The following is a 27,204-nucleotide window of genomic DNA, read 5'->3' as shown; positions in this document are numbered from 1 at the left end:
CACATATTTGCTCATAGTGAGCATGTAACATGGCTTCTACTAGAAAATTAGGTGTCCGGTTCTTATTCTAGTTAGTGTTATGCAAATCCAGGAACAGAGGAGGGACCTGGAGCCTATATTCTCTCATGCATAATTTCTTGGGTTGTAGATTTTAATTGCAAAAGAAATTATGATCTCTGAGCATGTGGATATTGCCCCATGTAAAAGCTCTGGGTGTACTGAGCTACATCTCTGAAAAGCATTAGGCACCATTGATAGAATAATTTTATCATGAAGTCCCTTATCACTGATCTTGTTGGAAAGCAAGAGTGAAAGTAAAAAATAAGCTTGTCTTGCTAAACTCTGGATTAATTCCCAGGGCTAGAAGTGCAAAAAGATATTCTTTAATCTGTAAGTAGAATGTATTTTGGTCTCCTGCTATTGAAACAATAAATATGGAAGGGTACTGTGTCTTTTTGTGATTATTATACTCACCACTATTTGTGTTCTGAGTTGAATGAATAGAGAGGTAGTCATAACTCCTTTGCTTTCCATTCAAATTGATGTGCATTTCTGACTGGGATAGCCCTGCTGTGGATCTGCATGGCAGGAAATGAAGAATGCATTATATAACAAACCAGCACAGTATTTAGCACTCTTCATTGAGCTGAATCTTTCAGAGCCACATTGGGAATATACTTTTGTAGCCTTTCAACAAGTATTCTGAACTCTAGGCCCCATTTCTTTGTAGAGGAGAGGTAGTTTATCCTTTTTGGATAGCCAGCATTTGCTTCCAAATAACAGCTGCCATTACTGCACTAACATCATGGACTCCTTTCATCCTGTGTTTTTCTTTGACCTGAGTGCAGACATCAGGAAAACACAGCATAGCCTCAGCATTATTCACTTAGCCCTTATGTCCATTTAGGCAAAACCACATTTCTGGTATTTCATGTTCTTCTTTGCTCTATTCTAACTCTCAGCATTCTAAAGGGCATTAGAATTCACCACAGGGCTTGAGACTGTGTGCATCTATAGTAGCTGCCTACACTAGTAAATGTACTAATGTAAATGAAAAAGGAGAAGTTCTCACAGTTCTCTACGATTTAGATATGGAGGAATCAGTTAGGTAAGACCTGCTCAAAACCAGCTTCCACTGTGCACTCAGTTCACATACTGCCATTTCCAGAGAAGATACACAGATATTAAAGATTTTATGTTTAATCTCACTTATTTTTATCCTTCTTCATAACCCAATAAGTGGTTAATTCCTGAGCCTGGTACAAATTTAAGTGTCACTAGTTTTCAAGTTCTCATCTGATAGACTGTTGGCTTCCTGCCTGTGTTTGCACTACTGCTGGCATCATAGAGCCTCAGGTCTTTTGGTGTAAGCACAACACAGACCGCAAAAAAAAACCCACAAACCAAACATCTGTTTACTGTAGAGGTTTGCAGTGATACAGTCTGACTGAGTATTCTTGTATTCTTACACAGGTTTAGAGGAAAAAGCAAACCTACCTGTCAAGATTGCGTTTGTCTCTAGTCCTGTTGTTGGTTTCCACACTGAGGTTGTCACAAGATTTGCTCATCATTCCAGCAGAAAGGTTTTCCAGGTTTGCTCCATAGAGTACATTCTCTGAACGAGACAGTCTCTGAATCAGGGCGAGGTGTTCACGTTGAGCTGCATACGCAGAACTTGATTTGTCTATTTCCACAAATTTACTGTCCTCTGAATAAGAAGAGAGAGGTGGTGAGGAAGGAAAGATAAATCCAGTGATATTATCTCATCTCTTTAAACTCAAATGTACTTTCTGTCTAAAATTTTGAACATGCCAGCAAATATATTTGATCTGGCATCCTTGAGGATATCTAGGCCTTTGAGTGAGTGGAAAGGGTTTCTTAACCATTTCTTTGATAGAAAGTGTGTGCTGTATTTAGATTTAACTTCTATGAATTATATTGGAAATTCATTTTCCACAAAGACAGATGAAATCTACAACCCTGTATAATTTAAACCTGAATATCTCTGTAAAGTCTATTTAGTAAATGTGCGGTGTATGAGGAATATCTGTCTGTCAGAGACTGAATTAGCCAGGTTGGTAGTTCCCCATCCTTCATGGGCCCACCACTCCACCATACGTATATCTGAGAAGACAAGAGCTCTACTTAACACATGCTCTCTTAAGTTCAGAGAGGGGCCAAGGAGCTGGCTGTTTACTTTGAGTGATTTGCACAACTGATATTCAGTAGGTGGCAATGCTTGTTATCCAATTTTTTTACCTTTATGTGAAATCTACTACTTGCTTAATGACATCTGTGCTCTGCTGTATACAAATCTATCCTCTCAAAAGATTTTATTTCCCTGAAATAAGATAGTGTTGGAGGAGGCATTGTTAATTTGTTTTGTGTTCACAGCTGGTGGGCTGGAGAGGGGATTTGAAGGAGAGAGGAACAGCAGGCAATTGAAGACACATTGGAAAGTAAAATAAGAACCCTGCTTGGTACTGGCTGGGGCAAATATGGGCTTTAACTCTGCTTGTACGTGACAGCTAAGCTTGCACATATTTTCCTCAGATTAGCTTCAATGCAACTTTCTAGAACACTGTTCGTCCTTAAACCTGAGCTCCCTCTTTCTACAGTGACTTTGATGGGCGGCATTTGTTAAGGCATCAGAAGGTTTAACTGTCCACAGTATTAGCATGGTCTGAGAGTTGCCATGGTGATTTCAAAGTAGGGCATTGCTAGCAAATTTTGAAGAGATAGTGACTTATACATCTGAACAGGGTAGCAGAAGGAAGAGTTCCCCTCATGCAGAAAAAGCCTTATAATCTCTTACAGCCTCACTGTGGTGGCAAAGGCAGCATTCTGAACTACTGTCTGTTGTTGCCTTCACAGCCTTTTTTTTCTGGGACAGTAAGCACTCACTGAACCTCAGAACTTGCAGTCACACAGCTTGTGTAATTCTGACTTGTTTCAATGACTAGAGGTGCTTGTAATCAGATCCTGGACCATAATTTTCTTAGCTCCCAAACTCTTTATTCTCTTCTATATGGAATGTAGCATTTTATTAAGATATGTTACCACAAGCAAATACGACACAGGAAACTTTAAGATTTGCTATTAACACTCATGCTACCAATCACAAATCCACTATTTGAAGCTACAGCAGCATAAGCAACAAAAGGTGCCTTGAACCTAATGTCATCCTAGCACCTTTTTCCATGGTAACAATTTTGTGCAGGTAAAATTTCACTTTTCATTAAATAATTCTAATGGGAAAGAAGCAAGATATCAATCATCTTGTTATATATCATGATATAATTTTTTTTTGCCAACACTTTTATAGTTTTACTAGTGAAAGGAGTATCCCAGAAGATAAGGCATGACACTTGATTCTCCTGCTGTAACTTGCTGGGTCAAGTACTCAGTGGCTGTTGATGAACCATGCCTGGTCAAGGCAATGGATGAGTCCTCAGCTACTGAAAACTCCTGTTGCTCCACTGATGTCAAGAATGATGACAGCTGTCAGCTTAGGCTGTTAGTTCTTATGTGCCTCAGTTTCCCCATGACAATCCTCACCCAACTTTACAGACCTTGCTGGGAACTGTGGGTGAGAAGTGCTATGTGACCATCCTGAGTTGAGCAGAACCTTGTCCTGGTAACTACGGAAAATCTGAAATCTAAGGAGGAATAGCAATATGTTCCACAGACATGGCAAAATCTAAGATAAGAGTGGCTGACAGCAACATAGTGGAGTGGTTACAACTGATATGCCTTTGTTTTAGTGGGTTTGTCCTGGGACTGACCCACAGAGTTAAACCCCTGTCTGATGCAAGTTATAACAGGTTAACTAAATCTGACTCCAGCGTATCTGGGCACTACTGCAGTTATTCTTTGTGTGCGACTTTTCTCAGGTTATATTTGGGGCAAATCTGATGTGTTTCTTCAGTATTCTTAGCAGTTTTCCTGAAGGGAAGTGTAATCATGCTTTTTTTAAATATCTGAGTCTAGCTACGTAGTTTTGATCATTATCAGAGATTCCCTCTCAACCCCCTGTGTATGCCCACTCACATAGATGTGCCAAATTAGGCCTATACACCTCTAACTTCCACTGAAGCAGGAGACATTTCCTAATCTGCAAATGAGATACTGAAGCATAGTGGAACTGATGCAGCAGGTTCTGATTCTCAGCTTCGCTGAATGCACCTTTCCTACAATCTAACCTTGTCCTGTGGCCTGAATAATGAAAGTGCATTTGTACCTCACCTGATGAAGTTTGATGAAGTTGCCTAGAATTCATCTGTGCATTGAATTTGTGCTGTGCAGAGCAGAGGTCCAGCAGATATTTACATGTCTTTGCTGTGTCGGTAATGAAGGTGTGTTTCTTGCCACTGAAGCTGCTTTCAATCATGAATTTTTTTCTCTAAAGGGAAAAAAAGTGCACAGCTTGCTTTATATGTCAGTCACTACATCGAGGCTTTGAAAGTTCATTTGTATAATCTTGTTGGTTTATCCAGTTGTATTTATGCCTGGTGTCAGTAAATGGGTGCAGTAAATGCCTATTGCAAATTTAACAGTTGTTAGTGAGATATCTCAGTAAGATCATTACTGCCATACGCTGAAAGTCAGGAGCCTTTGAACTTTGACTGTGTTGAGAGCAGGTTGATAGAACTGGCAAAATTTGGCCCTACAGATGTTAAAATGATTAAACTAATTTAATCTGAAAATGAAAATATCTTCAAGGGGCAGAAGGGTCATTTTGAGAGAGCAAATAGGCTGGGAAATGTGTGATGCAGGGTGACACACACACTCTATGATGGTAGATTGATATCCTCTGATGGCAGAATACCATTTGGAAGAGGTCACAATCTTGTCACCAATACTGGTTTGTTAACAGACATCACTATACTAAGATAAGGATGGCAATGATGAGATCCAGAAAGAGGAAAGCATGATCCCATGACCTGATGTAGGTAGGAAAAAAAAAAGAAAAGAGAGAGAGTAAAGACAAGAGAGGAATGAATATGGAATATGTCATAAAGAGGTTTGGCATAATGTCTGTAATAGTCAACATAATGTAATAGTCAACAGCAGATTATTCATTTTTTAGTAATTTGACTCCAGGCTTAGCAGAAAATCTCCAGAACCAAACCCCACTAAGGATTGGATATCTTTGTATCCACATCCAGATCCAGCCCTGATTTTAGACTGTTTTCAAGAAGGACTTGCCTGTACAGAATGAGTCTAATTCTGGCACTGAATGCAATAAATTTATCAAAGTGACTCTCAGAAGGGGAGTAAAGTAACAGAGTGAAGAAGAGATTCACTTGGTTCCAACTCACATGAGCTGAAATTCTCTCTGTTTCACGCCACTGGAATCTTAAACTGGCAATTCTTGTGTGATTTTTGACCTCGTACACAATGATGCCTTTGGCACAGATTCCCAGGATGATGTCCCCTCCTGCTACTTTCTTCTCTTGGAACACACGGTAGAATAACACTCCATATTCAGGAAGTTGCTGAGTAACCTTGTAGAGAAAAAGTGCATTTACCATGCATTATTCAAAAAGAAGCATGAGAAGAAAAGGTAGATAGATGGGAGAGGAAATTGTTTTAGTGGTCTTTACTGAATATTCTCTCACTCTGTCAAGAAACTTTTGAAAACCCTTACTGAATTTTCCTACCATCACCTTACTTTGGTATGCCCTAGAGCCATTACATGCACTCATTTTCCATGTGTAAAGTTGAAATAACACTTTCCCACACAACCCATTTGAAGATGTAGGAGGATTATGTAGTTTCCTGCACAATAATCTAAACCTTACAGTGGAACTCAGGCAATCTGCATTCCTGCTACTTGGCACTTCTCTGTATTTTTGAGTGAAAATTCATGCAGGACAATTAATGCTGCTTAACTACAGTTAAACCTTGTTTCTTTACATTTTCTTTTCTATGTCTTTGTTTCCCTGAGCAAAACCAGAAACTACAAGGTACAACAAATATGATGATCTTGGTGAAACTGCTATTGCATTGGTTACTGGGCTACTCTGATGTTGTTATAGGCTTCAGTGGTTTCCTTCCTACAGTGATGAACAACTGGAAATCTTAACTGCAGTGACACCACAGCTCCCAGCCTGCAAAAAACTTACTCAGGTACATAAGCCCATTCCTTAGTGGCTATTATCTTTTAAAATCAGACATTATAAATATCCATTGCCAAAAATCTTTATTTATAGGGTATGCAATTGTACCTCAAAATATCTCACCTAAATAAAGCAGTGACTTTTGAGGGAAATTCACTGCCTCAGAATTCCCATCAGTGCCAGAACTTATAGTAACAGATTTTCAGTGTCGCTTCTTTCTTGCACAGTGCTTAACAGAAAAGTTAAATAGGATTGTACTTCAAGGGACTGAGGGACCAGCTTCTGCCCCTGCCATCTAACTGTGCAGAGGATACTCTGAGGAACTCATCTAGTCATTCTGGGTGTTGTTGCTTGTCTTTTTACCTCCTGCATTTGGCCACAAAATGTTAAAATGTGACTCAGACTCTTTACAGAAATATGGAATATGAGGACGGTTTTCATCTCTCTTTTTTGACCTGCATATCAATATGAGTTTATTCTAAAACTGGTTTTAGTGGTGGTAGTTTTTTTCCCTGGGAAGCTAATGTAGAATCCCCAAATGACTTTAAAACCATGAATAGAGATTTTCAGTAACCAAAATAAAACACTTTGAGGAGATCTAATAAAGTATCCAGAGCACAAACATTCAGGTCCTTGAAACTGGGACATTTATAATCACTAGCTGAATCTGGGTTGTAATTTTTAATCCCTTTCATACTTGAAATTTGCATGTTCTTGCCAAAGGGGCTATCTTTCTCACTTTATATGATGCATTGGCTCCTTCTGTAGGCTTATTCATTGAAACAGATATTAACAAAGCTGCTTTTCTTCATTGGATTTGCCATGCATGATGGGACTGTCATTAAGGCTAAGCTTCAATCTATTTCTTCAATTCCACTGACAGTGTTAGATGAGAAACTAACACAATTAAATAGAAACTGAACTAAAATGATGTTATAAATAAAAGCATTTGGCATTGGAGCAAAATGGCTACTTATATTTATGCATTATCTAATTCCTGATGTTTGTTCATTTCATGGGAAGTAGAGAAGTTGGAGGAGAAGGAGAAATTAGGGGGAAAAAAAATTAAATCCCACATCATGACCTAGAGGCCCTAGAGAAACAGTCATGTGAGAAAATACTTCAGATAACTCCTTCCTCACTTCTAGGGTCACAGATATTTCTAAACGAATATTTACTGCATGTTTGGAAAGTGGCTGAACAGCTACTGTAGTTTCAGAAGTCAAGAAAGTGCTTATTCCCATGGTTTATAATCATCTCTAATATATTCAGTAGGTATATTTATAATCATCTGGAACCCAGACTTGTTGGTAACATGCTGAAAATTTACATCAACCCTTAGGATGCTGAAAATACTCTGAAATGTGCATTGAACCTTTATGAACTATCAGTGAAAGGAAACCTACCACATAAATGTGATGCGAGTTATTTAGTGACAGTACCTACAGCAGAAGGAAATTCAGAGATTTTTGTTGACTTTTTCAATTTTTTTCACCATATTTAACTCCACTGTATCAGGCAAGAAGGAAGTAATAAACAGTGATAAATAGAGAGGGGCTTTCTACCTTGAAATAAATAATATTTGTGATATGACAAGTTACCTTTAAAAATTCTACTTCAGCTTCATCCTCAAATAGGGAATGATTCCTATGATGCAATTTAGCAAGCTCTCGCTGTACATATGCCAGGGTCATTTTCTCTATTCGGCTTGCTGGAATATAGTCTTCAACACGAAAATAGTTCTTTCCATGCATCTTTGGGAGACAAAGAAGTAAAAAAAAACAAAAAGAAACCAAAGAGAGGGGAGTACTTGTGCTCAGCCAGGTACTCAAAGCACACGCCCCTTCTACACTGATTTATATAACTGAAGATACGGCAATGAACATAAACGGGTATTCAAAACTAGGAAAACTAATTCAGGTATACCACCAGTGACCTGCCTGTCTTTGCAGTGTGTGGCTCAAAGCCTGCACACAAAGTAGCTGTGAATTCTGGACTGTTGTTCTTTTTTTTCTCTTCCATGTTTTCCAATGTCTTTAAGCCTCTTTGTACATCCAAGCTATGCTTATGTTGGAAATTTTCTACAAATTTTCTGGAATGACTTGCCTATGTAATCAAGTATGAAGGACCAAGAGTCTTTCATCATTCTGCCATATTTCCTGCCAATTTTTTCTGGCTCATTACTGCTCATTAATCAGGCAAATTTTGCAATTTTTTAAATTAAATCTATAATGTGATTACTGAAGGGCTTAGCTGAAATTATGTGCTATTCAGATTTCCTCTTTAAACTCTACGTGACAAACAAAAGCTGCAAAAGCTGTGAAAGCTGCTGAGAGAGACCTCTGAAAAATATTGCATTATTTCTCCACACCTCAGAAGCGTAATTGCCAAGCTCTGCCTGTAAAGCCAAAGCACCGAGTTTCAGGGCAGTCTCATCATTGCAATATAATCGCTCCTCCAAAATATCTTTACGAAGCTGCAGGTAAAACTGATGTCTTGTCAAGCTGTGCCTGGAACACAAAAGGGTTTAGGAACACAGGAGGAGCATTGGACAGCCATCTTAAATGCTACTGGCTTTCCTGCAGCCAACAGAATCATGCACTTACTGGATAACATTAAAGTGGTTGACAAAGAATTTTATCCTTAGAAAGAGTGTGAAATTAATGATGGAGGTCTTCTTCTTGGGTTGGTCATTCCAGCCATCTGGGGCCACTTTGTAGAGTTTGGTCTCCTCATCCAAAAAGAAGAATTCTTTACCTGAAATTAGAATTTTGGGTTCTGTGATACTTCAGTTTCTCAAAGTTCTGCTCTCTTCATTCAAGTGCTTTGCTAGCAATAAATGAAAATGAATCATGGATGTCCATTGAGATTTGCTCCTCTGTCATGGCTTAATTTATTGTTTCTGTGATGAACATCTTAGGATAACAATGTGTAATTTAAGATTACAATTGTTAGATGCTGGATTGGTATGGTATCTCTGGAGTCACTCAAGAGAAGATAGGGTTTGCATCCTGGTCACCATTTGGGTCTACATCCCATTGCAATCCTCATGTCCTACAGACAAGGTATGTCTCTTCCTACTGCTTTAGCTGTGCTTGCCATCAGAAATGGGCTAGGGAGATGTGGGTCTTGTATATGAAACAGCTGAGAATGTGCTCAAACTTGTTTATCTAGGAATAAAGACATTCAACCTTCCTCAGTACAGTGCTTCCAGAAATTTCTGCTGGAGCTACATGGCTTTATTCCAGTGCAAAGCTGGGACATAGCCTTTTCTGCATGGGAATATAAGCCGGTAACAGTATGGCACTTTACATCAGTGCAGAACAGTTCAGACGGACATACCTTACTTTTGCTTAAGCTTTGGATATGCGTTTATCTGAGGATCTTACAGGATATTACTGGAATTCATTAATAAAGTGAATACAGAGGTACTGAGGGGGAGAGCTGTTACTGTAGTTATCTGTGAATCATTACCTTTCAGGTAAGCCAAGCCGAAGTAGAAATGTTCCACCAAGTTTGCATATGCCACCACGGTGTTGAAAACATCTCTTGCCTTAGACTTGATATCACATTGCACCTCAAGGCACTGCCCATTGAGTAGAATCACATTGATATCCCTTTGGGACAAATAGGATTTCCCTTTTTTAGTCTAAGAACATGGAAGAAAGAATGAAGAATGAGTGCCAAGTACAAGCAATACAAGTTTCACAGCATTTTACTACTGAGGTTCCCGTGTCTACTGTTTTTACACAAACTGATGGAATTGAACACAACACTTTTCTATTCTCTGTCTTCCTTCTCACAAAACAGTTCTAATTTTTTCAAAAAAACAGGCGATTCCCAATAAAACAGCTGAACTTACTCAGACTCTACAATCACCAGAGGTGTTCTAGATTTGAGGGTAATTTGAAATTTTCTTTGCCCTCATTTTCATTGCTGTATGCCGTCAGCCTTTTACCTTACATTAATGAAAGGTACAGGATGTGCCTTCAAATTTGAGGAGTCCAATATTTTGGCACTGGATGTCGCATTGCTTATTTGCTTTATAATCTTTATCTCAAAAGTCTTGTGCTAAAGTGAGTATTCTTAGCTGAGAAGGATGAATTAAGCTATTTTCACCAACAGAAATACCTGTGTAGCACTGAGAATTAAAGGACCTCCTTTCAAATCTCAATACCTCTGCAGGAACCCTAACTTGGTTTGGGAGGAGGATGTGGCAAAAATACTGGGTTGAGACACAGATGCAACTTGCAAAGAGCCCAAACTAAAAGGTCACTAGGTTAGGTTTAAATTGTTAATGCTCATACTTACCACAATTGATCCAGGCAACTGTAAGGTCACTGGTGGTTCACTAGACAAAATAATAAATTCTGGACCTGAAAACTGTAAGGATAGAAATTTCATAAATGTCTCCATAATGTACTGAATATCCCAAACACCTGTACCAATGTTCTATTGATCTCATTCTATTGAATGAGAGATTTTTTTTTTAATGATACTTATATTTTGAAAATCAGCTTATACGTTTTCATTAGTCACCTTTTCCTTCCTGTGGAACAAACATTTCTGCGATGCAGCTGCTGCTGTGTAGTCCTTTGTAGACACGGAGAAAGTGGAACCTAAACTTAGCAAGTTCTGTCTGCTGCTCTTCTGAGTTCCACCAGGGATTTCTTCTACAGCACTGACTGACCTTCAAAGGAAATGCTGTAGTGAGTAATAAATACAGCAATCAAAACAACACAGACTTGAGGACAAAGGGCTTAAGGCACATTGACTGGCAGAGTACCATGAAATGCAGGGCAATATCAATTATAAGTTGCTAAATGTTTATTTTCAGAAAAAGAAAAAAATATTAAGAAGAATATCACTGTTGCCCTTTATAAATAAATCTAAACTATACTTTAATTCAATAGCAGTTGTCTTTTTCATTTAGTGACCCAGATCTAGCTGCTTTAAGTCTGGCAAAGCCAACAGGCAAAGAATTTAGCCCCATGCCTTTCTGGGAATTCTACAGGATTAAGTCAATTCTTTATTTCTTATTTTCTGAACCAAAAAAAACCTTCAGAAAAACTTAATGTTTGTTGTTAAACTACTTAGAAATTTCCAGGAATGGAGACTAAATTATTTGAATGTTAATTCATTAGAATAAAGTAATTTTTTAGGGAGCTGAGGTAATTTTCAAGTTAATTAAGGGAAATATGTATGAAATCTCAGAGCAGAAAGCTGCCTTTATGCTATAGTTTTAACCCATAAAATAATGGTGTTTTCCACTAGAGCAGACAATTGTATGGTTAGAATAAACTTAAAATATAATATATACACTCTTATTGTTGAGGAAAGAATTATTATGTGGTATAGAAGGAAAGGTTTTGTTGAGGTCATCTTTTGCTAATTACATTTTTAACAAATGCCAAAGTCATGTGGAAGATTTTTTGTTGTCCCAAAGTTTTATCCTTTTATTTTGCATGTTGCAGAGCTTCAGGGAACTGTTCAGGGAGTTTCAAAAAGTTTTTAACAATTTTACTGGAGTAGTTGCTGATCTCTTTTCTCTGGTATCCACTGATGGTATACGTGGGAATGGTTCAAAGCTGTGTCGGGGGAGTTTAGGCTTGATATTAGGAAGCGTATATGTACTGAAAGGTGGACAAACACTGCAACAGGCTTTCTGGAGAGGTGATCAATGACCCAAGCCTTTCAGTGTTTAAGAGACATTTGGACAATGTCCTTAGCAATATGCCTAAACTTTTGGTTAGCCCTGAAGCAGTCAGGCAGTTGGACTAGATGATTGTTCCTACTCTACCGTACCATACTGTACTATACCTTACCATACCCTACCCTACCCCACCCTACCCTACCCTAGTTTGCATTCCTCTGTCTATAAAGATCAACATTTAACTAAGAAATGTGCCTAAAAATAACCTGAATTTAGTTTTGTGGGTATGAAATACTATTAGCTCAAAACTCAGGATGCTCTATTAAAAAGGCTTCATCTTCCTGTGGAAAACATTTCCTGTTGTTGGTCCTGCAAGATGAGAGATGCCAGACTTGACAGCTGTGTCTTCTTTATCTGTGGGCCGTAGCCCCGCATATACTTACAAGCTTAACTTTATGAGATGTAAATTATTTCAGTTGGGCTGAAGTGAACACGTTGATATTACTAAGCTTTATAGATAGTAGACCCATCACTAAGCTTTGTGTCGGTTATCTTCCTGTATGGGAAACTGGTGGTTTCCAAATTATTTCAACCCCATTGTTATCATACTTTCAATAAGATGGCAACCTTGGTAGAAATTCAATTGCAGATGCTTACAACCAAATGTGGGGTTTACAGTCCCTGAAGTTCTATGAGAAACAGCTTACTGAAATTTTGGAGGAGAGACTGGATCTTTCAGCAGAGGAGGGGAATATTTTCTTGGTGGCATGATTTTGGATCAAGGATATCAAGATGATGCCCAGGTTGGTAGGCAGAGGCATGGCAATTGCTCCAAAATACTCAGTAAATTAATCTTTTATTGTTGATATCATTGCCATATGCATTGTGACACATATATGGATGTCTGTATACACACGGGTGTGTAGTTAAACAGATAGACAGAGAGTTCTTTCTTCATAAAAGCTGCCACTATCCTACAACCTGATTGTAGTTCTTTCTTATTGCAATTTTATAGATGTTCTGGAGTATCTTGCATTGTTCAGATTATCATTGCTGATTTATCAGGAAGTTCAAGCTGTTTACTTGGGATACATTTAATTGGGAGTTAATCTGAACTGAGCATTTCCTGTAGGCCTGAATTACTCATGTCATGGTTAAAAGAAGAAACTCCTGTTAAACTGGGTCAAGAACTCAATTTAAATGGAGCTCCTGTAGGGATTACATGGTGCTTAACTATTAGATTCTGGTCTTTGTGGTGCCTAGAGGCTAACGGTACTTAAATTTCTACTTCATTTGGAAACAGCTATAATTACAGCTGCACTATGCTAACAGTCAGTGTCAAAAACTCTTGTTTGGTAGCAATCTTGTTTCCTTTTCTTTTTAAAAGGACTTAGTTTCAGTTTTACAGTTCTCAGCTTTCCTTGTCTCTGTATAGGGCTGCTGTACATGCCGTGGCTGAAATCAGGCTAATCCCCATGACAGAGCAGAGGTCTTTATTACTTGTGTTCCTGAGTTACCTACAACTCTTCAGCGAAGTTGCTGCATAGGGCTGGATATGGTTGGCGCAAGTGAGATAAATCAATCTAAGAACTCAGATGGAAATGCAAGTAATCCACTGAATATGATGGATCATATACATATCTGTCATAAACCCTCCAGAACACATCAGGCTTCTACTAATGTGACAGCAAGGCAAGAACAGATCCAAAATCTGAATGTAGACAAATACACACCCTGCAGAATGCCTTGTCAGTAAAAGCAATGAACGTTCATACCTTCTCAATAGGTTTTTCCCTTCCACACTATCTGTGGAGCTGCCTCCCAGTTATTTCAGTCACAGTGAGCTATTGCTGCTTACCTGTCTGATTCTGTTAGTGACAGGCTAGGGGCAGCTCTTCTGGGAGGCCAGTCACATCTGGCAGGACACGGTGGTAAAGAGTAAAGGTGGAAAACTCCAATGTCCTTGTTTTCTATGGATTATTCAGTGCCCAAGCTCCATTTCACCAGAGCACTTGGAACAGTTTGCTTGGCACCAAATCAAACCTAGGCACGCTTTAATTCTAAATAATATCTATTCTCAAAACAGGTTCAGATGGTGATCCAGGCATTTTCTGATAATTACACTGCCACAGTAGTTGTCTGCTTCACTTAGTAATAAAACAGCTTCCATCTTTTAGGAATATGAGTTTTGATTACCTGTTTATGAAGAGCTTGTAGCTACTTTGTGTCCTTGACCCACTGAGGGTGGGGTCCCTTGACCTGTGTGTCTGTGGAACTTTGCCTGAAATGAATAAAGGAGATGTTACAATTGAAGCAATTGTAGCAGCACTCAGCATTAGACCTTGGGACAACAAAGAGGAAATTTAAAGTGGCTACTTCCTCTCTTGTGTCCTTCCTGGGACATGATAAATGGCTATGTGACAAGACCGAGTGAATTCAACACCAGCAGTATTCCCAAGTCTGTAGTTATTGTTACTTCCTCTTCATAACCCTTCATGTGAATACAATTTGGAAAATAGCTGTGTAGCTACAGTGGCTGTTATTTCCATATGCACGGGACTAGTTTATGAAACAGCTTTTGCTCTTCAGAAATTCCCCTACTATTCTTTGTTCTTCTATTTCCAGGCATAAAATTAGGGGGAAAATCCATGAAACTTTTCTGGCTTAATCAGAGTATGATATAAAATCACTGAAATGAAAACTGTTTGTAAATATTCCACTGGTTATTTGCCACATTGATTATATTTTAAATCTTCTCACATCATAAAAATCTGGTGGGAACATAGGATGGTTTGTGAGTCATTAAAAAATAAGATTTGTATAATTTTTCACCTTTGGCCATCTCTGCTACTACCGAAAGGATAGGCATTGCTTTGTCCAAATACATGAAGTCTGTAATTTAGCGGTAGATCCAGAAAGGGTTATGCAAGTGGTAGTTCCATGAACATGTCTACTAGCAACAGAGATGTTTTAAATCCTTTAGGGAAAGATGAGAACGATATGTTCTTCTTCACTTGGATCATATCACTGCTCTTATTTGAAGAACTGCATATCAAATTATTACAGAAGCAGAATGATAGATGTGATAAAATGAGCTGTGTGGAAGCAATCGTTTAGGTCAGCTTTTTTTTCCAGATAAAATATCCATGAACTACACTCTGAGATCTCACTCTGAATTCCAACATGAAAACATGGCATGGAATTCTAGTATACCAAACACCAACTGCCATTTTAAAAACTAGAAAAACTATAGACAAATCCTAAAATATACAAAAACATGTTTTTTTCAAGCTGCAGATGGTAGTGACAAAATGTGAAATTTGAGATAAGCCAAATAGTCAGGGCTAGTTACCAAAATTGAGATTCAGTCTTGTGTTCCATAAATACATGCTTTTTAATGAGAATGCCGTGCAAAATACTCTACTTACACTGTAGGTTTCACGTAATTGTATAAAAATACTTTGACATGCACATAAAATTCCCCTTAGTTTTTCTATCCTAGCTGTAATGGCAGTGGGACAAGTTGGCTAGTTTCAGTGGCCAGACTGCCATGCTTTGATGACAAATCCAACACATTCCTGATATTTAAATAATGTGTGGCTCTCAAAGAAGTTGATCTTATAGATGATTAATTTCTAATACGTTAAATGAGCTTCTAAAGTACAGTCTGCACAGAGATCTTGAACTCTCTTGAGATGATGGTGCTCTACTAGATGGTAATATTTCATTTCACAGAAGAATGTGTTTTTATAATACATTGTCTCATGAAAGAATGTCTGCGGCAAACAAGGTCTCACATTCTGTGTTTTCTTCTGTATTTTTAGCTGAGTACAAACAGATAATGCTTCAGTGAGAACTGAGACAGGCACAAATTCACTAGAATGAGCTTTTGTCAAGTTTATGACCAGCATTTTTTTAAAGCGGACTTAGAAAACAGGCTCCTGAGTTTACCTTCATTATATGCCACTAGGTATGTGACTGACACATATGCTTCACACAGGGAGCAGCTGCAGTCTTGGGTTTTTGTTACTGCTGATATTGATTGCAATTCTGGATAATCAGAAAAGTAGCGCCTTTCAGGAGGAGCTTATCAACAGCAGCTTTATGAGTAACCTCACCTTCCTCATCCTTGGGGCTGAGAAGCTATTACGTTGTTTGGTTTTTTTTCCCCAGGATAGATTTGCTTTGTCTATGTGAGTTATCTCCGGCAGACTTGTGATAATGCAGCGGCATCTTTCTCAGGGAAATTAGTCCCTTGAGATCATGCTCTATGCCTTTTCTTTTTGCCTAGTAAATTCTAAATCTTCCAAATTTGGAAGAGCGTGGATAATTTGTTCCTACAAATATCCTGACAATCAGAAGCTGAATATTATAAACTCAAATCAATGCTCCCCCGTGAATAAAGCAAAGATACTCAGCAGTTTTCTGTTATTTATGGCATTAGTGAACCAACCAGTCAGTATGCATACCTTGTTGCATCGTAACTGGTGTAGTGGATGCTAGGGCTATTTTCTTAGGGAAGAAATTTCTGGAATAAGAAAACACACGTGCTTACAGAGCACGTTTCAGTCCATCCCACAGGAGGACCTAGTACTTCATTTCTCACGAGGGCTTATAGAAGGAGGAAGTGAACTCTGAAGCGCAGAAGTAAACTTCCAGTGCTGCATCTGAAAACTCAGGAGAAGTACCCTAGGCAGGATGGAGAAAAAGGTTGAAAGCAGATGGGATGGGGAGTAACTGTGGAATGGAATATAGAAATGGGCAGCATCTAAAATGGGGAGCTGGCATGGTATACTTGTTTTCTTTAGGAGGCTCTGATGATATTTGGCAGCAGTAACTATTTGTTCTCAGGCAGTGTGAATGTCCTAAGTGCCCCTAGCTCAGACTCAAATCTCAACACAAAGGTACAAATGCAGCAGAGCAGTGCTCCCCTTCCTGCTGAATTCTCCTCTTTTTTTCATAGTATCTCCCTACAGTGATTTAAGTGGTTTGGAAAGGACCTTGGCTGCTATCTGCCATAGGGTGTTCAGTGAATGGCTTCTCTTCTTAACAGTTTCTTTAATGCTGTTCCTGCCATAAAAGGATTGAAAGTGGAGGTAAGATTCCAACTCTGATATATCCAGACAAAGTAAATCAGAAGAGCAGCATTGCAACTTGACATTTAGCACAAAAAACCCAAACCCTAATGCTCTGAGTAGGAAATACACAATGGCTTTAGGACAAAAATAGAAAGAAAACATAAGGTTATTTGTTGTTTGGTTTGGTTTTTTTTCCTTTAGATATCAGAATTAGTGCCTTTGTTTTTGAATGGTCTAGAAGAAACATTAATCCCCACCGTTTAAGTCCCAGCTATTATTCAGAGATTCAACTGGTATGAGTGCTGCCATCTTGACATCATATGCATTTGTAGGGTGGCTCCACTGGTTCTCATCTGTTTTAAAACCCCATGTGTCAGAAACATGTTAGCAGAAACACGTCTGTGATCTGCTGAATAGCTTCACCCGACAAAGGTGGCAAAAAGCAAGAAAGAAGTGATGGTGCTGTGTGATAACCAGAGAATATATAGCTTTACAGTAGGACACCAGTAAAAAGGAATCTAGTATAAAGGGATCATTCTCTGCAGCATAGCACAAGCATACCTCCTTAGTTCAGGTAACGACAAGTGCAGGAGAGTAGCCATTACCTGACCATATATGGGTACTCTCACATTTCAGGGGGCAAAAGAGATAAGTACATAATTCATAATGTCATCTTTCAGGAAAATCTTACCTCTCCTGTGTCCTCGGTTAGAGAGTATCAAAGATGTACTTTCAGAAATACTATTAGAGTCACTGTAGTCCACAGAGAGTTGTCTGTAATCTTCTGTTGACCGGCTATAATTCATTAATCTGGACCCTTTGTCTGGAAAAAGAAAGGAAATACGGTGAATTTTTATACAGACCATGTCTTTCTGTCTTCTAACCCTGACTTTAATTCCTTAAGGACCAAGGAAGGCTTTGTAACTTCATGCTTTCACTTTCATAATCTTATTCTGACCCAGAATAGCTCTCAGAGTTCTCCTCAACCTTTCTGAATAAAACAAATCTAATACATTAATTCTATTCTGCATGTTGAACTGAAAGGCTGCAGAGTGCAGATAACCTGCAAAGTTCTTCCCTATATTCTGCTGCTCAGGCCCTTCAGCTGTAAAGTATTCTCTCTGTGTGCTTGATGGACAGTGGTCAGACAAAATCCACCGCCACAGCTGGCAGCAGAAATTCCAATAAGGGGTGGTACTAAGTTATTAGGAAGTGTGTACTCCTGTTGCACCCTAAGTTTACTGTGATTGCATTGTCTCTTGTCCTTTTCCAGAATCTCTGAAGGTGATAATTTAAAAAAAAAAAAAAATAGAATGCTGCCTTGAAAAGTGTGGTTCACGCGTTCTCAATGTAATTGACATCCTGATTCATTAAAGCCCTTAAGCAAGTGTAAGCCATGTGACCTGAATCCCTAGAAAACACAGAGATCACCCCAGATACATAATCACTAGATTCAATAGAAGAAAAATACCAGGAATCTGTGGCTAATAGGAGGTTGAAGTTGCGACCATCTCTTTTAGCAGCAGCAGTTTTCACCAGCTTATGCCAGTGTGACTCTGTAAGCTCAGTTTCTGAATGACTGAGCGAATCATTATGATTTGAGGGATGGTTTGTCTATGTTTCCAGAAGAATCTCCTTTTCTTATGACAAATAATACCTAATAGAAGTATCCCACGGTTATTTCAGGATATTTAATTCTAGCTGAAGTTAATGGAACTTATATGTGATTTGCTGAATCGGAACTGGGTTCTTCATATGCCCAATGTTGAGCATGTAAAAAAAAAGCAGCTGCATAGCTTGAGGCAACCTTCCACTTGCCCTCAAATCAGAGATTTCTATTGAAGTGAACAGCACCATAGAGAGACTAGAAAAGAGAACTATCTGAACCTGAAGTCCACAGTTAGTTACAGTTAGAGAATTACTCTTGAGAGAGAATAAAATCTTGATCTTAGTCAAATGAAAGGTGAAATTAGTGTATGCTGGTTTATTTATATAGTGAACAGGATCTGGTCTTGTGTCTTGAAATCACTCAAGCAATCCATGTATGAATTTATAAAACATCTCTTCAACAGAAAAATAGCTAAAATAAAAACAAACCACAAATATTTGCTTGAATAATCAAATAGGAAAGATGAATATATATTCCTCGATGGCAACAGGATAACTTTAGGGAATCCCACTCTTAACCTTCTAAAATACACTGGACTATATATTACAAACATAGTTTTTGAAGTAGTTTTGTTTTATATGCACAGTTTTTATGCAAAGTGTTTTAAGAGTTGAATCTATGCAAGCTGATTTGTGATCTTTGCCTCACAGCCCTCAGACTGCTGTCCTTTGAGGAATGAAGAACAGAAACCTTGCTGACTTGTCCCAGAGTCTTTCCATTATGAAATCATTCATATGTAAAGCAATAAATATCTCATTCAACACTACATCTAATCACTACAGCATGAAATTAATCAATCCACCTAGCTTGGGAAAGACTCAAACAAGGCTGGCTGTCTTATTAGACAGTTCAGATTATAAGTCTTTCTTTACCTTCATGAAAATTCATCTGGGAGGACAGTGGTGAAGCGTCCAATATTTTCTCATGCAGTCTTTTCCTTATCACATGACTTCTGTTAAGCTGAGAGGCTGTGCTGTCTTCAGTGACTACCCGCTCCACCTAGAAGACAGTAGTACTGCAAGTCAGTGTCATACGATATGTGAACTTTGGACTCTCATACTGAAGTGATCCTTGTCCTCTGCCTGTCAGAGGCTTCTGATTTGCTTGGCATAAGCAACTTCATCTCAGATTAACACAGAGCACTATTGAGTTTTGGTGGCTTCATGCTCTCATGCTACCTGTACTTAAGAGGGCACACCCCCTATTACAGCGGTAATAGAGTAAGAGAGAGTGCAAGGGAAAAGGTCATCTCAGAACATATATGAATAATGGTTGAAAACAAAAAAAATATTTGCAGAGTGTTTTTTTCCAGTTTCATTCAGCATTTCAACAAAGATATTGTTGATATTTTGAATCTTGTAAAAAACATCGTGTGGTCAGGCTTGATTGCATGGTAAATGTTCAGCCCCACTCAAGGACAATGAATGAAATCCTCAGTATGATGTAAACGTGATTTCTTTGAATTTCACAAACAAAATCTGGAACCAGAGTGGCAATGGGGAAATCTTTTCTCTTGTGTAAAGTCCTTTCCTTTGGCCAATATGAAGTCTCTATAAAGGTTACAATCTCTTCAGCATTAATCAAAGAAATGAAGCATTGTTAGCATATCATTTCCGAGGAGTGTAAGAGTGGTGTGAGAGATGCTTGCCTTATTTGCTTGTATACATGCCCACTCAATTTCCAGTTTAGAAGGCTAGAACTAAGCCCCACTTCCTTCGTACAAGCGTTCATGTCAGGCAATTGGTCACCTGTATGCTATGTTGCTGCTCACATCTCTCACCAAGCCAAAGAAGATGGTTAGAGTATGGGAGTAGTACCTACCTCACTGACACTTCCCACAGCAAACTGGACCATTTTCTTGATGTAGACATTTGCTGGTAAGGAAGCATATTCCTTCTGATGTGCCTCACATGCTTCCAAAATTGATTCTGGAGAAAGTCTTTTATGTGGCAGATCTTCACATAGTGTCAGCAAGAGCGTGTGTAGTTGGTCACTCAACTGGAGGGACTGAGTCAAAATGGAGGTAAGGTTAAGTGACATTTCTTAGTGGTCTGAAATCCTGTGTAAACTGGGACCAAGAATTTCTGGAAGTCTTTCACCCTGGGTGAGAAATGGGCTCTGAGTTCCTTTAGACTTTGGGAAATTCTAGACAGGCAGCGTAACAGCACTAAATGGAGCCTCTAAGGGGATCCAGGATAGACTTGGATGTAACTGGCATCTGCAAGGAGGGTCATCAGCCTGTATAGAGGTTTCTTTGTGACAGACATCAGCTCAGTCTGCTCCACAGCTTTGTTAACTAGACTGTGAATCTTAAAGATGCATGCGGGTGAGACGTGTAGCAGCATAAGCTTCAGAAAGGTGAGAGTTATACCAGCCAAAACTGTTGCTATAGAGACCAGATACTTAAATTTTAGAGTCATTTATGTTATAGAGCCTTTTCTCTTAAAGCACGTGTAGCCATGACAGGAAGGTTAAATCTACTAAAAGCTTGTGCTCTCCAAATCAAAGACATGTAATCAAAAGTACAGATATAGAAATGAAACAAAATGGGTGCTACAAATCTTTGGAAGGATTCTGTGTAAGCATGTAGTGCAAAATTTCAACTAGCAGAAATTCTGGCTCCGAAATAGAGTTATTTAGTTTTATTCCAGCATTGCAGTCTTGAAAAAAACACATAAATGTGCATAGCACCACAAGCATGCAACAAAATGTTTTTCTTTTAGCCCTTCCTGTCCTAGGATCATTTAAGTTCATTGAGTCCTAAATTTAACCTAGTCTACCTCTAAACCATGCCCCCAAGTGCCACATGTACACATCTTTTAAATACTTCCAGGGATGGTGACTCAACCACTTCCCTGGGCAGCCTCTTTCTTATTACAATCTTGAAATAAATAATCTTCACGCTTAAAAGCAAGGTAGAATTAACCTTAATGGGAACAATTCTGGGTTTTGAATAAAAAGGAAAATAAACAAAAATAAACGTAAGGCCTAACTAAATTCCTGATTTGGATGAACTAGTATTTTTTGTGCAGTTTGGACTGACAGAGGCTTTCCACTTCCTTCTATTGGTCCAGACTATAAAGCCCTTCTTAGTGAGACTTCAGATCACGCCTCTCAATCTTTGAACTGATCAATGTAAGACAGAATAAAAGAACCAAAAATGTTTGTGTTACTGGCCTGGTTGGGTGGAACCTGGTAGTCAGCTGACCAATAGAGGGTCATTCCTAAAGAATACACCAACATCTGTCAAAACAGAAAAAGAAACCATTTATGGAGTCAACATTAAATACAGAAAAGCCTTGTACTAGAGATATCATCTTTTTGTGTCTTTGGTCACAAAATGGCAGAAGGCAACCAGATCATTTTTAAAAAAATGAGACTAGAGGAAACATATATCAGAGTACCATAGTGAGTCTTGGCTTGCAGACTACATAGCACGCAATGAGTGTTGTTTAGCTTGAGGGGCTGAGTCAGGGTGCTCTCTATCCAATGATGCCATGAGTAGGAAAAGAAATCTGAACACCTTTCCTAGTTTTGAAGCTCTCCCATTTGCAATTAAAGCTCTCCCTTGCCTGTGGAACTTACTAGCAGTCATGTCCAGAAAAAGGATTACTGGAATAAGGGCTATCTATTCCAACGGTTCATGTTTCTGCACAGCGTCTAAGTGATCAGTCATCAATCTGAGTCTGAAATTACTATGTTCTGCCTGAGGGAAATATGTACTGATGTGGTCCTAGTGGTATTTGAAACTTTTATATACCAAAGTGCTGTGTCTTACAGTCTTGCCAAAAAGACTCATTTCACAGGGAGAAGAAAAGTAAATTGTTAACAAACCTGAACATATTTCTGACTCCCTGGGAGCGCTTCCACTCACTGATTGCATAGATACTGCAGTCCCGCTGCTTCTGGGATTACAATTACTATTATCCGGTTAAATATTATGTTCATATAAGTATTATTCCTTTCCGTGGGCCTTCACAAATAATACATTTCTGCAGGCCTTGAGGACCTATGTTCAAAATTGATTTTGACGTTGACATGCATTCTAATCTAATGGAAAGCTCTAAAATATATGTAAATCTTTGTAGCTGTAGCCTTATTTGTTTAGCTGTGCTAGAAATGGAGTTTGACAGTAGTTAGCTGGTATGCTTCATTAAAACCCACAAGCTTGCATTCATGGTACTGTCAAGATTTATTTTCTAGTATATCTCACCTTTGTTAGTCCGATGCACTGATTTTTACTTTGTCTGTGAAGCAGTTCTGGTGCACTGAAAGGGACAGTTTCTGTCTGGGATCCATTGTTTTGGAAGGACAGATTTCCTTCAGCAGACAGTAGTACTGACCATGGACAAATCACGCAGATGGCAGGATCTGAAAAATATTGAAATAAATAATGGAGTTCTTAGTGTTGAATTCACTGTGCTTAGAAAACCATATTGCTGGCATTTCACCTGCATAGTCAAACCTGAAATTTCCTGAAGTTGCACCCAGAAGTCAGTGGAATCGTGCTTTTTTTGCCTGCCTGATTTTGTCAGTTACATTTCAGTCATGGTTAAAGACTTGATTTCTCTCTTACATCATTTCACACATATAAACACATTTCACACATATTGATTTCAATGGATTTCTGAAGCCTAAGGAAAGGTAGAATTACATCCCACGTCCAGATTCTGGAGATGTCAACATTTTTGGTAGATCTTTATATGTAAAGCACAAGGGAGTATCAGAAGAGTAGAACATTCCTTCCAATAAGGAAGCTTGCCCTCACTGATCCCTTAAACAGCCTCTTTGAAGGTGTCTCAGTGATGAACTGGATTCTTCTGGTAAAGGGCTGAGTGCTCTTAAAAAAGTATCACTGCAGAGATTCACTGAGGTCAGTCCCACTGATCAGAAGCAGGAGTGGAAGCATGAGGATGTGTAGTCTTCTACAAACACACTTGCATATATACATGAAGTGAATTTGACCAAAGACGTCCAAGTGATTGCATTAAAAAAATCATTTAAAAAGCACAGTAAAAAGCATCTAAGAGATATCTCTTTGTTTTAGAAAGATGAAAAGCTGGATTAACCATGGCAATATTTAGATATGGAGTTCCTAGAAATACAGGTAATCTAAAAAAACAAAACAAGTTGGGTCTTGAACCACTCTCTTCAGTCCAGAGCATGAGAACAGAGACCATCCAGATCTTATAGGAGAAGAGCTCAATATCATGCTCCAAATACTTTGGTATTTTAGCATTTTAAAAATATCCATTAAAAAATGGCTACATACTTCTTATGCATGGTGACATTTACATCAGGAAAATGGACAGTAAAAACAGGTAAAATGTTCAGCTGGGAACTCATATACACTTAAGAGGTTTGTATAGCCAGAGGACTTAGAGATTCAGGACTTATGGACCACTGGTATTTGCAACAGTTATGACTTCTACTTCTTTAGAAAACCAAAGGTCTTAGAATCATCACCTAGCCTTCTCTTTTGCTCCTTCCGCATTTTCTGTAGTATGACATACAAATACAAGTAGCACCTGCTGGGATATTTGTTTGAGTTATAAACAACCAGCTTGTACTTTAGCCTTGATGAAGACTACCTGGCCTTCTACAATGTTGGCCAGCCAACAAGTCAGCACACCTGCCTAACCAGTCAGTGTTCGTTGAAAATGTTCCCCTAGCAAGCAGTGCTGAACATCACCGGGTCTAGCAGGACTTACTACATCAAGCACAGCGCAGCACAAACACAGCAGTACTAGCCCTGAGAAGCAGTTGATTCCAGAAGCAATATAGCTGTAATTAAGAGATGTGGAGCCAGAGGTATGCCTTACTCAACTAGCATGATGCTAGTTCACCTTCACTGCCCTCCAAGAAACTGGAACACTGGGGATTCAGTTTCAGAATGAGTCCAACTTGGCATTACCTCTGCACTTGAGATCTGTAAAGACATGTTTGAGCAGCCTTGCAGTTCACCTATAGACCAGCTTTGTCTATATCCCTACTTCCTGTTGTTTTACTCTTCATCTTCTGATTGTAATACTCTAAAATTATCTGATGTAGCAAAGGGAATGTAGGCTGAGTATCTCATTTTAACAGAGATCCAACAAATCTTTTCTTTTTTTTTACACAAGAGATGAGGAGAGCATAGTGTCAGCTTAGTATCTGGCACTGATTTAATAAGCTGCAATGAACCTGACCTGAATCTAGCCAGATGGGTATCTCTGTGCTGCTCTCCTTTGCACATTCTTGGTGCCTGCCTTGTCTAGGCTGTTCTATCCTCTTGTTGCGCTAGATAATAGAGAACTGACTGTATAATGAACCTGCTGGTGGTGTCCAGTCCATTAAAAACTAGTTGGTAATAAAAATTCAGTTATAGCAGAATTTACACAGCACTTCCTTTCAGTGTTTTGTGTCTTAATTCTACATGCTTGTGAGGTAAGAATGCATCTCATCCATTTTCCTTTCAAAAGGAATATCCATTGTTATAAACATTTCTCAAAATGACAGGATACTCAGCTGTGCTCTCTTTTACAGCTGGCCTACTTGGCAAGCATTCATCATGATGACTTGCGTAGCCTTTATGATAACTTGCATTATTATCAACAATAAAATTCTCTTACTAGCTGGATGAGGAACTGTGTGGATTTGTCTGCCTTCCTATATCAGTACGTGAAGGACATGATGATAGCTGGCCCAGCACTTTCTCTGTGTGTATGTTTTTCAGACTTTAAGAAGGACTCTTCTGTCCTGTTTCACTGTATATTATTGTACTTAAATTAATTAATACCTGATGTGTAATTTGGAAAAAAAAAAAACCACAACTGCACGAAGATATCTTATGTAGGCAGAGGGATCTGCGTGTAATTGTGGCAGCACTAAAAGATTTCTCATTTTATTAGCAATATGCTATTACTGCCATTAGTGCTCTTTGTCTCAAAAAGAAACAACCGAAGTCAGAAGTGCTAAAATAACTCACAAATGCATTTGCAACAGTTAGAACTATAAGAAGATACTTTTCACTTCACCTTTGTGAAGGTCCTCCAGAAGCTGCTCTGTGGCCAGGTACAAGAGTGCCCATATTTCTTCTTCCTCCAAAGGGCTTCCTTTTGCCCACAGGACCTCGTCCAGTGTCACACAGGAACTGCTCATGCCTGCTGTAATAGAAACCAGATTTGGGACACAATAAAGTAGACTGAATTGCTCAAAGCAAACCATACTGATTAGAACTGTACCTTTCTCTCACAGTAAGAAGTATTTTGTGACAATCCCGCTTTTTTTGTTCACAAAAGGTAGATATTTTTCATCATTCTTAATCTGAGTGAGATAAATAAAGGGGGGACTGAACTAAGTGACTTCCTGTAATCTTTTTAAGCCCTTTTGCTCATCATTTGAAACCAATCACGAGATTCTGTGAGGCAAATAGTTTTTGCTCAGGAGATCCTCCATGAACATATGCCGTTCAGAATTTGTGAATGATCATCTGAATTGTAGGGCATTGATGTTGCTGCTTAATTGGGTGCTTTTGTCTATAAAAACATGACAGAGTTAATCTAAAAGAAAAAGAATGGCAAAACAAAAGAGATGCATTGTAAAATGAAAGGTTTATACACACAATCCAACAGAGCAATTGAGTTTCATTTATTGCTCAGCAGATTGATCAGTAAAAGCTTGTAGACTTTTACTGATTTCCCTGATGAGATATTTTCTTGTTCAGATACCTCAGACTCAGAACTTGAAGTTCACCCATGCCAATGTACCTATAAATTTGCTTTGTTCTACCAAAGGAAATTAAAAGATTATTCCCTCTGTGAACTAATGAATAGTAATTTTGTGGCTCTCAGCACATCATCCTATCTGAGAGATGTGTAAAACCTGGTGTACTTCAGAAGACTGTATGTCCACTCATTCTCCCTGTGTGAGCTGCAATGCAGCATCAGATCATTTAGAGACAGACATCCTGTAGTGAATCATAATTCAATGTCTTACCTATCGGAAAAGTATTTTCCTAAACTCAGCCTACTAGAAACTGACTTGTGACTTGAGTATCAAGGCTTCTTTTCCTCCAAATGTTTTATTATATGAAATATTGTCAAAGAAGGTTTTCTTCCTTATAAATGGGTCTGATTTTCCATTTCACCAGTTTTACATTTCTGCTGTTTACTGATCTAGCCAGACGTGCTCTAGGTCTACACATCTGTAAGGAAAATGGAATCCAAGCTTAAAATTCGCTAAAAAATTTGAAATTAATTTACACTTCTGTTGTTACTATCCTGTAACAGTGAGCTCCATAGGCCCATTGTATGCTATGTCAATAGGGGCATAATGAGAAAAGTTGGGAGTGATCGATCTATTGCATGGAGGTTTTTACATTGTCTGTTGACCACCAAGTGACTACCACTAGAGTGTAGGATGCTATTGCGGTGTAAAAAGTGAAATGACTACACTTACAGCCTGAAAATAGATCTTCCTGCCTGAACCATTTTTTCACTTTCTGTACACAGCCCACTTACTCCTACCATTTGCTCTCTGCCTGAAACAGAATTTACTGTGCATTACAGCTGATTTCTTTGCCAGTTTCCCATTTATTATGCAGTCTTCAAGGGCTCACTGCAAGACCATTACAATGTTCTGCAAGACCAACGGGTTGCTGATTAATGGACTACTCAGACTTTGATTCATGGGATCTTGTCC

At 38.7% G+C, this 27,204-nt stretch overlaps 1 protein-coding gene across 7 annotated transcripts in view; it reads right to left on the bottom strand.

Annotated features, from left to right (window-relative positions):
* Window positions 1–27,204, bottom strand: part of FRMPD2 (FERM and PDZ domain containing 2) — a 75,230-nt gene that overhangs the window by 40,504 nt on the left and 7,522 nt on the right. For 6 of the 7 annotated variants that reach the window (XM_054071621.1, XM_054071624.1, XM_054071625.1 and 3 more), the window contains exons 2-18: window positions 25,539–25,667; window positions 22,736–22,893; window positions 21,700–21,765; window positions 20,344–20,529; window positions 19,395–19,521; window positions 17,545–17,676; window positions 13,972–14,056; window positions 10,662–10,812; window positions 10,434–10,505; window positions 9,597–9,771; window positions 8,729–8,879; window positions 8,494–8,632; window positions 7,724–7,876; window positions 5,322–5,507; window positions 4,246–4,402; window positions 1,498–1,708; window positions 475–578 (exon numbers count right to left, since the gene is read on the bottom strand). In XM_054071621.1, coding sequence (XP_053927596.1) covers window positions 475–578; window positions 1,498–1,708; window positions 4,246–4,402; window positions 5,322–5,507; window positions 7,724–7,876; window positions 8,494–8,632; window positions 8,729–8,879; window positions 9,597–9,771; window positions 10,434–10,505; window positions 10,662–10,812; window positions 13,972–14,056; window positions 17,545–17,676; window positions 19,395–19,521; window positions 20,344–20,529; window positions 21,700–21,765; window positions 22,736–22,893; window positions 25,539–25,662 — 2,377 coding nt within the window. In that variant the 5' untranslated portion in view covers window positions 25,663–25,667. The remainder of the gene's footprint in view (window positions 1–474; window positions 579–1,497; window positions 1,709–4,245; window positions 4,403–5,321; window positions 5,508–7,723; window positions 7,877–8,493; window positions 8,633–8,728; window positions 8,880–9,596; window positions 9,772–10,433; window positions 10,506–10,661; window positions 10,813–13,971; window positions 14,057–17,544; window positions 17,677–19,394; window positions 19,522–20,343; window positions 20,530–21,699; window positions 21,766–22,735; window positions 22,894–25,538; window positions 25,668–27,204) is intronic. The other variant, XM_054071622.1, reaches the window with a different exon arrangement.

The sequence above is a fragment of the Cuculus canorus genome, chromosome 7 (genome assembly GCF_017976375.1).
Source record: "Cuculus canorus isolate bCucCan1 chromosome 7, bCucCan1.pri, whole genome shotgun sequence".
Lineage (NCBI taxonomy): Eukaryota > Metazoa > Chordata > Aves > Cuculiformes > Cuculidae > Cuculus > Cuculus canorus.
Note: the sequence above shows the minus strand (reverse complement) of the source record. Positions and strands in the feature narration are given on the sequence as shown.